Source organism: Apteryx mantelli, chromosome 1 (genome assembly GCF_036417845.1).
Source record: "Apteryx mantelli isolate bAptMan1 chromosome 1, bAptMan1.hap1, whole genome shotgun sequence".
Lineage (NCBI taxonomy): Eukaryota > Metazoa > Chordata > Aves > Apterygiformes > Apterygidae > Apteryx > Apteryx mantelli.
The window spans coordinates 151,746,479-151,759,313 of record NC_089978.1 but is presented as its reverse complement, the minus strand read 5'-3'; the positions used below and the strand labels follow the sequence as shown (position 1 = coordinate 151,759,313).

General features: G+C 40.8%; 1 protein-coding gene across 6 annotated transcripts in view; it reads left to right on the top strand.

The window, feature by feature from the left end:
• CALD1 (caldesmon 1) overlaps window positions 1-12,835 on the top strand; it is a 198,037-nt gene that overhangs the window by 163,086 nt on the left and 22,116 nt on the right. For 4 of the 6 annotated variants that reach the window (XM_067306732.1, XM_067306716.1, XM_067306724.1 and 1 more), the window contains 4 exons: window positions 2,602-2,748; window positions 4,399-5,497; window positions 6,153-6,236; window positions 11,305-11,453. In XM_067306732.1, coding sequence (XP_067162833.1) covers window positions 2,602-2,748; window positions 4,399-5,497; window positions 6,153-6,236; window positions 11,305-11,453 — 1,479 coding nt within the window. The remainder of the gene's footprint in view (window positions 1-2,601; window positions 2,749-4,398; window positions 5,498-6,152; window positions 6,237-11,304; window positions 11,454-12,835) is intronic. The other 2 variants (XM_067306742.1, XM_067306747.1) reach the window with 1 other exon arrangement.

Sequence of the window (12,835 nt, the reverse complement as noted above, 5' to 3'; positions counted from 1 at the left end):
AAGATAGCTTAGGAACATCATAGTCAGAAGAGCATACTTTTCATGGGTAGAAATGGCAGTTGTCTAACTTGCGCTGTCTTTCCTATGACTGAATTTCTCATGGAAAGTCAATGGCAGTTAAAGTACCTATGCTGAACCTCTTCATAAGTGGTCCTGCTATCAGTTTGCTCACAGCATGCTCCTTAGCCTGTTAATTAACATCAGTCAACCCGACCCTGTATTTCAGCTTGTCTTACTGTTTTTATCACAGTTAGTGTATGAGGACTATTCAGGTCTGTTCCAGGAAAGCTTGCATTTCTGAGGCAAGTAAAGCAGCCCTTAGAAATACAGTCTGGGAAGTGGTTTAAGGTAATTTTAGAGAAAATATGATACAGAAATATAAAACAGTTATTAGTTATTGATATTGCCATTTCCATCATATATTGTGGATGTGTCAGGCATTTATACTGGTGAACAAAACTGAATACTTAAGATGATCATTATGGATAGGGCCCATAACTGGTGTGCTTGTTTGCTGTAGGAAACCACTATCATGTGCAGTGAAGCGGTGGATATGCTTAAAAGGACTTTGAGAAAGACTGTCAGCTTTCTTAACAGAGGATTTATGTGATAAGTGTCCAAGGACAGGAAATATATATCGGTTTTATTCAACTTATTTAATGGGTATCATTTGGTGGGAGTTTTCTGCTTACAGGTTTTTGGTCCCCTTTTTTAGTTTTCTGAACAGCTGGTAGTTTTAAAAAGGTTTTTAAAAATGGTTGTTGTCTGTGCTGTCTAGGAATGTTCTGTGTGGATGCAGACAGTAGGATAAACTACTTCATCCTCCTCTGGTCTCACCGCAAAGACAACCCCTGAGCCATAGGCGGTGGGAACTGAGTCACTCATGGCCATTATCCAGCCGCCACAGGCTAAAAGCAAAGGTCCTGTGCCCTCACATGTGGAGTTCAGAACTAAAGAGATCATAGGCTTCTTGCAGCCAGAATGTCTTACTAATGAGTGGGCCTTCTATGATCAGTTTGCCAATGCATTTTTATTCCAGAGTCTCTTTTTTCTGCAGATTAGAGACCACATTAGTTTATTATTGTATTCATATGCTTTCTGTTCTAGACCTGAATGAATTGTTGATCCCTGTTTAAATTATTTAGAAATGATGGAAAGTATTTTTCCTTGCCTTCCCTGGCTCACCTGTAGTGCTTTTAATTTTTCTTCTCCCTTTCTTCCCCCTTTCCCTAGCACAATGCTTCACTGTCATTCTGCTCATGGTTTTCATTCTCTTTGAGGGATACTATTTTGTACAAGGAAAAAAGTTACAAGCTCTTGAAGTGGAACATGGAAATAGCAAATCAAAGCCTCAGAGCGCTAAGGCCAAGAGAAGTTGTACAGGATGAAAATGCTGTTCAAGCTCTGGCAAGTCGCTAAGCTTTACCCTCAGCCACGCTGGGTTTTTAACTTCCATTTTTAATCTTAAAAGAAAATTGAGATAACTGCATCTCTGATGAATCTATACTTTCACCCTTTTTTCAGCAAAGGAAAGCAGTGCCTATGTACAAGTACCAGAAGAAGGCAATGGGAGAGGTTTGGACCCAGACAGTCCGATTTATGACTAAATCAAAATGTTTTTGTTGCTTTTAATGTTAAAATATTCATTGAAACACAGGCTTTAATAGTGCTTGCTTTGACTATGTGCAGAGCTCTTTTCTATGTGCATTGCGGTACAGCTAGCTAAAATGGGTGACTTTATAAGGAAGGGTGACTTCTTAACCATCGTATATCAGAACACTGCTGGAAGCAAAATAAATGAATGCCCTGATTGGGTTTGGCACATGTTAGCGTCCTGTTTCCCTTTCCCTGCACAAAAAAATAACAGGAATGCAGGCCTTTCCCTTTATCTCATACAGTAATAATGAACCTCAGCAAAGATTTGAATGGGCCACGGGATTATTAGGATTGTAATATCTTGCTTTCTTTTTCAAGTAGGATGAAACTAATTGTAATCATCTGCTGTGTTAGATGAACACAATAGGCTCTCAGCTGTAGGCTTTCATCACAGTGGAGATCTTGTATGATTTGGCCTGGCAGGGCTTCGGGCTTACAAAACTTTTGTAGTTGTCAGATGTTTGGCACTCAAAACTGAGCACTGAGAGAAGCATTGTCGTACTTATATGTTCCTGCTTTTCTGTCTTTCGTTTTTAGTATAATGTCACCATGTTAAGGGTGTTATATTTGGTGGAGGCTAATGAAAGGCTGCTCAGCTGTGACCAGTTTCAGTTACATGGGCTTGAGTGATAGTCTGCTCAAACAGTGTTGTGTACACTCTGGCAGAATCATGATGCAGTCTAGCAGGATGTTTGCTTAGCTGTAGAGCTGGGGTTTTATGCTCTTGGTACCTTCCAAGAGCAAACTGACAGTGCAGTGTGGCAGCTGCCTTCACTATGACTATTTTGTCATGTTCATTTTTGAAAAGGAGAACAAAACTGAGCTCCAAAACATGGAGTGGCCACACTAACTGAGCCTGGGTCAAATCCTTTTTGTAGTTTTACAGTGACACTGTCCTACACTCTGCAGCCCCTTTATTTGTCTCTCCCTAATGCTCTGTTGCAGGTTGTCCTACCAGAGAAACGATGACGATGAGGAAGAAGCTGCCAGAGAACGTCGCCGACGGGCTCGACAGGAGAGGCTGCGGCAAAAGGAAGAGGGTGATCTATCAGGAGAAGTAACAGAGAGATCAGAAGTTAATGCCCAAAACAGGTAAACCTTTAATGTGATTTACTGATGAGTCAATGATATTTTTGTTCAAAGGAGAGATGTACTTTGAAGGGCTCTGTTCTACTGCTTAAATCTTGAGTTCCAGGTTTGGCCAGCCTCGCTCTGATGAGGACCAAACACTGTGAGGAGTACCAAACCACAGCTGAGTGGGAATATTACTAAGACTGGGCATGACCCATTCCCTTATTTACTTACTAACTGTGCTCAGGGCAGTTTATGGGATAACTCGGTTGGCACTCATGAGGGGAAATACCTCCGATGCATCCTGCTGGTAGATTCTCTCAGGCATGCATGTGTCTGCTCTGTGGATAGGCCGTAGTACTCTGGATCTGGCTCCACAAACCTCCACGTAGTCCATCTTTTGTCATGACTATAAATGGACAGAGGAGAAGGTTCAGGAATCTGGCTTACAGGGGCTGTGGTGTCATGTCCCACAAGGGCACATAGGAATGGTAGTCCCCCAGGACTCAAGTTGCAGATGAAATATGAATGGGAGGTGCTGGATGTGAGAGCTAAGCATCGAGTCACATCTGGCATTGTGAGGCTTATACAGCTATAAACAACAGAAAAGCTTATGGAGTGAGATGCTATTTGTTGCAAACTGGGAGGGCAGAACCGGCCTTCTAGTCTGTCTGTCATTTGTTCAGTTTCACATATTCACAAATAATATATCCACATGTCCAGTAGACATAACATTTGATAAAAGAGACCAGAAATATGCCTTGTGATACCAAGCTAGTAAATCAAATACTAAGCTCAAGTAGCATTCTATTAAATACAAGCAGAATGGATATAGACAAAAAAGCAGCAACACTTGATTGCAGATGATAATCTTTTTCCAGTATATAGTAAAAACAATTAGAAAGAGGGAGGAAACCTAAACATAGGAGAACTAGCTGAATTTTGAAGAAGTCAAAAAACTTTCAGAGACTGAGAGCGAGATCCAGTTCTTGTACCTACCAGTGTTAAGTGGTATGTTTAAAATTTGGTGCTGGATTCACAGCATTTTCTAAAAGGATACATGTCCTTCTGCAGACAATCACAACTGCACCTCACTGTAAATTACCAGGTTATCCCATGATGGACTGTCTGTGGATGCTGCTGAACAGGAGTAGCTACTTTCTCAGTGCTAGAGAAGGTCACTGAAGTCAGGGAGTGTCGTGCTTGAGTAGCATCTTCAAAGATTTTGCCTGGTAGGAGGACCTTTGTGAATAAGACAAAGAATTTTTATGCATCAGGCCAAGCTGAAGGAAGGGGTCCTTAAAACAAGTTGAGGTCTTCCAAGTATTCTGTTGCCAGGTGCAGAATGGGAGGATGAATTTTTCAGGGCTCTTTATATTTCAGCTGTTCCAAGCATCAGGGACCAGTCCAGTGCCCCAGGACTTCAGTGGCTCTTGGAGCATGGCTGGAAGGGAACCTTTTCAGGTTCTGACATTGTGAAACCTCACATTCCTATATGTGTAGGAATGCCAAAATTAATCCCCAGAACCAGTTTGCTAAATTTTGAAGTATGTAACCTATTCTGTTTTCACACTATGGAATGATGTTACAGTAAGCTTTTTTTCTAGAAACAGCTAAGTGCATACCTTGTTAGAAAGGTTTTTTTAATGCAAAGTTGTCGCTTTTATGTAGCGTGGCGGAAGAGGAAACCAAACCTACTTCAACCACAGGTGGAACAGATGACGATGCTGCATTCTTGGAGAGACTGGCAAGAAGGGAGGAGAGACGCCAAAAACGTCTTCAGGAAGCCCTGGAACGTCAAAAGGAATTTGATCCAACGATCACAGATGGGAGCTTGTCACTACCAAGCAGGAAAGAAGTAAACAGTGTGGAAGAAAACGAGACCATAGGGATAGAGGAAAAGGTTGAAACGCGCCGAGGACGCTATGAGATTGAAGAAACGGAAACGATTACCAAGTCACACCAAAGGAACAACTGGAGGCAAGATGGGGAAGAAGAGGAAAAAAAAGAAGAAAAAGACAAAGAGGAGGTACAGGAGGAGAAGCCAAAGGAGGTACCTGTAGAGGAAAATCAGGTAGATGTGACAATAGAAGAACCCATAGATAAAGAAGAGTCAGGAGAAGCAAAAACTCTAGCTGTAAATGCAGAGGAACACAAAACAGAGAATGACACCAGTGCTGTGCTGGAAGGGGAGCAGAAGGGAGGAGAAGAGGCTGTGGATATAACTGATGCTGTAGATAAGCTTAGAAATGAAGAAAAGGAAAAGACTGAGGAAGAAAGGAAGAAAGCAGAAGAAAGGGAGAAACTTGAGGCAGAAGAAAGGGAGAGGTTAAAAGCAGAGGAAGAAAAGGGGGCAGCTGAAGAAAAACAGAAAGCAGAGGAAGAAAAGAGGGCAGCTGAGGAAAGAGAGAGGGCTAAGGCAGAAGAAGAAAAGAGGGCAGCTGAGGAAAGAGAGAGAGCTAAGGCAGAAGAGAAGAGGGCAGCAGAGGAAAGAGAGAGCGCTAAGGCAGAAGAGGAGAAGAGGGCAGCAGAGGAAAGAGCAAGGGCTAAGGCAGAAGAGGAGAAGAGGGCTGCTGAGGAAAGAGCAAGGGCTAAGGCAGAAGAAGAAAAGAGGGCAGCTGAAGAAAAGGCTAAGTTAGAAGCAGAGAAATTAAAGGAAAAAAAAAAGGTAGAAGAGAAAAAAATGGAAGAAAAGAAAATAGAAGATAAACAGGTAAAAGAGAAGAAAGTACAAGAGGAAAAACCTAAAGCAGCTTTCCTAAGAAAACAGGTACAGTAAACATTTTGCACCAAAACAAAGACACCTGTGGTTTGTGAGAAATGTAATGCAAGAAAAAAAAAGATTGGATTGGAATTTCCTCACAGTTCTACTCCTGCATTTAAATGACTAATATTCATGCTCTCTCTTGCTCTCTCTTTTTTAAACTAAAGCTCCTTATTTCTGCTTATCAATAATGCAGTATGCAACACACCTGACCTAACTGCATCGTACAGAGAAAACCTTGCATGTTCAGATCTCTGCATGTTTTTTTGCTGCCATCCTTCTCAGTTGCTGTAAGCTGGCCTAATGCAGTACACATGAGGTTGGAGCAGGCACAAATTGACACAAAATATATGAGCACCTAGTAAGCTCAGTGTAAGGAACATGTATGTTAAGTGCAATCATAAATGAGGACTCTCTCTGCTGGGACTTGTGAGCATGATGCTGCGCGAGGGAGGAAGGCCGAGGCGGGGGAATGGAAGCTCTTGGAGAGGAGGGAGGGAGCATGGCTGCACATGGAGATGTGGCACAGCAGCTTATGGAGGAGATGTGGATGCACACTGTACTGGTACGTGAGCATGGTGTGGCAAAACACAGGTGCAAAGGGATGCTCATAGAATGATGTGTTCATCTTAAAAAATTATTAAAAAACCCAAAAACAAAGGGGGAAGAAAAAGAGGTTAAAGTGGAAGTTCAAAAGGAAAAGGTACCAGATGAGAAGCTTCGACCTACTTCCAAAAAAGATCAGGTAACATTTAAACCTTTGATTTAGATGTTGTAAGGAAACTTGAGATAAGAAAATAAAAAAGGTCCCTATAACTGAAAGTTGCTTGTTCAGCAAAGTACTTAAGCATGTGCCTCACTTTGAGAACATGGGTAATCCTGCTGAAATAATTAGGGATGAAGCTACTTATGTGCTTAACATTAAGTATAAGTTTAAGTGTTTTGTTCTTTTGAGGCCTTAGAAGCAAGTCCTGTTTGTCATAATTAGAACAAATACTTCAGTGAAACTTGGTTCAGTCAGTAACACAAGGATGGTTTGGACTCTAGGGATAGATTTTTCAGGACTGTGTCAACTAATCATCTTCCCTAGTTTCCTCCCACTTTACTGTGAACTTTTTCCCTGTGACTGAGACCTACTCTCATAATAATAATAATAATAATAATCTAGGTCCCTTTGGCCACCTGACTGCCTTAACTAATGATTTTCCCCAAAACTGCAATGTCCTATGATATAAACCGTGCATACCCAAGATTCTTCTTTTGTTTTGAAGAGAAATTCTACAAAATTTACTGCATTGCATTTCCACTGTAAACACAGGAGCTGGTGCCATGGTGTTTTACTGTATGGTAAGTAAATAAGATTTGGGAACCATTTACTCTTCAGATTGCAGCTGGCAAGCAGGGAGCCACGTTCAATGTTATATAGCAACTGTGCTATCAATTTGATGCAGCAGGTTTCAAAATATCCACCGATTCTAATCAGACAGTGAGTTGGGCAAGACCTTGCAGGTTTGGACTCATTTGGGTTCATCAGAGTCTGAGTGGCTTCAGGAGATCCACAGCATTGAGATTTGGTAAGGGTCAGCTTGCTGCCTGTGCAACTGCTGTGGAGCCCTGAGGGCTGGAGGTTCTGCTGCTATGTGGGAACAGCAGCAGGGGGTCCAGTCCTGTGTCCTCTGTTGGAAAACAGCTCAATTAATTCACAACAGGCTATAAATGCTTAGCTCATCCTCAGGGGGAGGAGAAGGCAAATCCTGTCATGAGGTTTTATGTACAGTTGTCTGACTTGATTGTCCAGCGTGTTTCTTGAGTAAGGTACAGGTGAGATTGAAAAGGCAAACGAAGTGATGAAGATGGTTAGAAGAAAGGTACCTAACAAACAGAGAAAGAGACTGGCAAAACTAGAAAAATTTACTCTGGAAAGGGGAAAAATTGAATGAGAGCTAATGTAGATGCTTAAGAACACTGCTTTAGAAAAACTTAACAGTTGCTCTACTCTAAACTCCCCTGATTATGAAACTAGAAGAAGAAGCTGTGCAAAAATTTAGAGATGGGTTGTGTGAGAAACTTCGTACAGCAAAATCAGCCTGTAATACTCACTGTTACAGAAAATTTTTGAATATTACAAGTAACCTTAAAAAGGAGGCTGTAATATAACCACAAACATTGATGGGGAGGTGGAGGGGGACCCTTGAGATGCGGTTGTCTTGCTTGTGTTTATGTGGAGCTTGCTCAACTCTCTCTGGAGCTCCCATCATCCTTTTAAACCATGCCCACAAGACTGGATTCTTCCAGGAAATTGGTAAGACTTTTAAAAGTGACTAGTGATTTTAATACTTCTATTCTTGGATGCTCAAGTTGAGACAATTTAAGAGTCCCCCATTTTTGGTACAATGCTGAATATCTGTGTGCTGAAAAGTATGTGTATCAAAATAAGCATTCAGAATGATTAGTCATTTTTGAAAATCTCTGTTGTTCCTTCCTGCCTTGGGAAGGAAAAATGACAATCTCAGACTGCAAACAAAGTCAAGGAGATCAGGCTCCCATCTTTCCCCCCTTCAAGTACATACAAATTCAACAAGGCCTTTTTTTCAACTGTATATGCAGTTAAGAGGATGGCAGTGTATATTGAACAAGATCCTAAAGGAATACCATGTCTTTACATAACCAGATTTGTGCTTCTGTAATTATGCAACATAAGAGTATATCCTTTCTTATTGTGACCAGAATCTGGCCCTCAAAGTTTAGGTTTTAATCAAATTAGCAAACAAAATTCATCTCCTTTTCTGAACTGCCCCACAATTTTGGGTTCTCAAAACTGTCCTGGAAAGCTCATAAGAGCAAACTTTCTCATGATGTGAGACTCCTGGTATTTCCTGCTTCCAGTTTGGCTAGACGTGCTGCAACAGTTGCTTTTCTCATGGTATTTGGGTATATTAGTTGGCTCCAAATGGAAGCCCTAGCTAGACCCAGATGCCTACAGCTTTTAAGACACTAAGAAACTGCACCCAAATCCGGAATCAAATTTGTCAAATGGATACAATCTCAGTAATTGATTCACTGCAGTCTGAAGGTGTTCAAACTCTAGTTTTGGAAACTTGACTCTCAAGGATTAAAAAAATCCTAAACAGGAAAGAAGCAATACAGAGAAAGATTAACATACACATAAATGAAATCACAAATTAGCTAAGCATCAAAAAAACTTTTGGTTATGTTCTATTTTGATTTGAGGGTCAAGATTTGAGGGAGGATGTAGGCTGTTTTCTATTCAGGTAATAGCATCCATCCATTCCAGCTGGAGTCAGGTGGTCCTTTTCATTAAATTCAGCAGAAGCTGGATTAACCTCTAATTCAGTGAAACACTGAGACAGAGGAAGATACTTTTTTGGTGGCCTTCCTTTGGAATGGCAAAAAATGGTTTCTGCTTCTGTGCAAATCAATCACTGTTTTGGCATTAAAATTAGTAGGAGCAGAATTGGGCCCTAAAGCTGTGAAATGTTTCTATTCATCCTTTTGAATAAAGAAGCCAAGTTATATAATGGTTTTCTCAAATGCACACATGCAACCATAAATCCTGCTGCCTTCTGAAATGTTATTTCCTAACCTATTAATTTTTAAACTATATTGTTTTAATATTAGTTTTCTCAGTGATTTCATTTAAGATGTAAGAGATATGACCTTCCCCAGTGGACTTCAATACATCAGGCAGCTGGAAGTATTGGCCTTCTAAAGAGACTTAGAAAGATCTTGATGAAAATCTCAGCAAAGGAAATCCTATGCTCTCAAAATTCCGACATAGATATCCTGGCATTTGAAATGTTGCAACAATCAACATCTCCAGTCTCAGTATCACACTCACTGGGTTTGAAGGTTGAGGAGATTGCTAACAGGCAGCAGAGCTTTACACTGTGAATATGTCACTAGTTAGAATCTGGCCCAGATTTGGGAGCGTCCAAAAGACTTTGCTGTCCAATGGCATTCATTAGACTTGATGAATAGAATGGGTTGTCTCAGACCAGCTCCTAGAGAACAGAAAACCATTGCTGAGGCTGCTCGCGATACTGGCCTTGTTTGCTAGCCGTCACAGCATCATGGCCAAAGAATGCACAGTCATGGAAATTGAACTCCCCTCTTGTCCGCCGGAGTGATTCTGCTAGGTCATAACTAACGGTCCTTGGCAGGATGGTGTGGGGAAGTTTTGCACGGCTGCTGCCTGTTTGCAGGACAGAGCAAACTTCTTGGTGGGTTGTGTCCAACCAGTGGCAAACTTGCTCAGATTGAGTAAACCCCTATTACTGGCCAGTAATGCGTGCCTCCTTGGCATTGTCTGTCATATAAATTTCTGTGAATAAACAAACTGGACCCAGATAAAGTCAGAGCTGATACTGGGACTTCATTCAGCAGCTTAAAACAACTCCTCATGAGGATTTTGACTTGAAGACTCTGAAGTCGTCCCTTATTGGTGTAGATTTTGCATCCCCAGAAGTTCCTCTTTGTTGAGGAAGGATAGAAATAACTGTGATTTACAGTGTGTGTGTGTGTGGGGGGGGGGGGTTGGTTTTGTATTACTAGGAGCAGAAGGGAGCACCATAAAAACAGTTGTGTTCTAGACAAAATTGTTACCGAAGTTCTTTTTGTAGTTGGGAAATGGGATGGCAATAGGCTTCCAAGACACAAAAGTATCTTTTTATAAAGGTCTTCAGATGAATTTTTCACAGAAAATATTTCTTTCTTGCCCACTAGAATCTTCCTCCAACATGGTAGAGCATATTAAAAAAAGAAGAGAGAGAGAGAGATTTTTTGGGTAAATGTTTGTTTCATGTGCTGCTGTTGAAAGTTTATTTAGGCTGATATTCCAACTAACTTGCTTAGTAGGAATAATTCTGCTTGCAGGACAAAGAACTCAAATCAGTCTGTATCCTTTACTTCTTGTCAGCATCTGGCCATGATTCAGTGTGCTGGGATCAGGCCATCTGTGACACTGATAAATACTTCAAGCCCATAACTCTGTTGGTATATTGGAGTGTGAATCCATGCACTAAGTATGCTTGATTGCTATCAAAAAATATACAGCAAAGCTTTGTAAGGGAAGGGAGAATTCTTGCTTAGAATATTTTCTTCTTCCTAGGATTAAATATTCATGCCTGATAACACCATCCATGATTGGCACCTGGCAGAATTGTGCTTTTGGTTAGAGCAACTTTTATGCTGATGTAAAGATCATTTTGTCTCCTGGCCACTATACTTGTAATATCAAAGTATCCACCTGTTGTGACACTGGAAATGCTAGATCCATTTTGGTAGCACTCCCATGCTGTGCTGCTGAACTGAACTGGCATGCACTAACTTTGTCCAGCCATCTTGGAAATCACTGAAGGTTATGTGTTATTTTTATTGCTCAATGCCCTAAGCCTTCTGCAAAGACTGTAACAACAAGCCTAGTCCCAAGGAGTTTGCAGCCCAGGATGTTAATAGGCAACAGGTGAATAGTGCTCCAGTGGGGGAGAGAAGGATCAGGGTGCCTTGGGAAGGTGCAGTTGCAGAATGAAGTGGTGTGGCATGGTAGTCCCATGGCCAAACAAACTTTAACAGAACACGGAGGGTTTCAGATGCTTTCATCTTTAATTCACAGCTGGAAGGCAGGGTGATGGTTGATCATATTTTAGAGCTTTGCAGACTACCTCTGCCATAAAGTACATAAGCATTTTGAAGACAGTGCTTGGTTAAACATTAACACCAAGAAATTCCTCAGCTATTATTTAGAAAGCCTCACTGTGATTTTTTTTCTGTGACTTACAATATCTCCTGAGCAGATAAAAGATGACAAGGGTAAAGACAAAGCACCTAAGGAGGAAATTAAAAGTATCTGGGATCGTAAGAAAGGATTTCCTGAACCAAAGGCACAGAATGGAGAACGTGAACTCCCTGCCCACAAACTTAAACCTACTGAGAATGCTTTTAGGTAAGTTCCAAATGAATATTGGGTTTATGTTATAGCAGAGCAGGTGGCCTTCTCTGCATCTCTGTTAATATCCTTTTAGCAGCTTAGTATAAAATTTAGGTTGCAACTGCAGCAGAAGCTCTAATATTCATTGGGTTGTTAGGCATGAATTAAGGGTCTTGGGCTATTTTCTAAAGAAGTGCTCCCACAACGTTGCGGTGACAAATGCGGTACACAAAGCAGGCATAAATAACAGCCTCATTCCCTCTGTAGAGATGAATATCTTATTTTTGCTTTGCTGGGGTTTTCCTTCCTTGAAGGACATTTCTTTTAAATGTATACACAGATGCCAAGACTGACCATAGCCCAGTTCTCTTATTTTTCAAATGAGATGTCTACCTGTACTTAAATAACCTATTTCCAATTACACGCCTGAATTTAATCAGACTCTGCATGATCAACGTAGAGCAGTATCCCTTGATTGTTTATTATGGAAAGCCTTGAAAGTAATGGCCTCTCTACAAAGTGACTATTCAGCTAGGTGAAAACCTCTGCCAGCCATAATGTTCTGTTTTTTAATCCTTTTATAAGCACCAGCAAAGTTTGATTTGTTCAAGGAAATACTGGCCTTATGGCTATAGTGGGGAATCCAATGAAGGTAACAAATTGCTAGTGAAAAGCTTATTAAGAAGAGATTCTGCATGCTAATGGGGGATACATGAAGCAGAGCAGAAGTTCTTCCTTTTAGCAAAGGCATAGGAATGAACAAATTAGAAAAGTTCATTTTTTCCTTCTGCACCTCTCTCCCTCTTTTACATTGACACAGGCAAAGAACAGGTTAAGCTCTGCAGGCACTTTTTAAAATCTCTGTATGGCAGATGGGTTTTGCTGTTGTATCTCAGCATTCCCCTTGTGATTCTTCCGGGAAAAGCAAACTTTCTCAAAATAAAATGCAGTTCAAAAGTCCCTGGAGACACCCGGACCTAAGGCCAAAAGACAGACAAAGTCAGACAGCGTAGAGATGGAAGAGCAGGAAATCAGTCTTGCTCAGAACTGTCTTGTATCTTGACTTGGGTCACATCATCAATAATAGGAGAACAGTTTTCTAAAAATATTTTTGTTGTGTTTTCATTTGTTTTGCTTCCTGTGGGAGATAGACTTTAGTGGCAACATGTAGATTTGAGTTTTCACTCTTTTTTTCTTTTTCTGTTTTTCTTCGATTATTTCCCAAATATGTGAAGAAGGGTGTCTAACCCAAGGCTTTTTTTGGAACCATCTTTTTTCTTGTTTTTACATGAACATATCAGATGCAAGTAAGAAAGCCTTGGCTAATTCTAAATGGCGAGGATGAGAATAAAATAGGGTAGTGGAGACTAAAGAAAAATCTGCTGAGTCTCATTTGT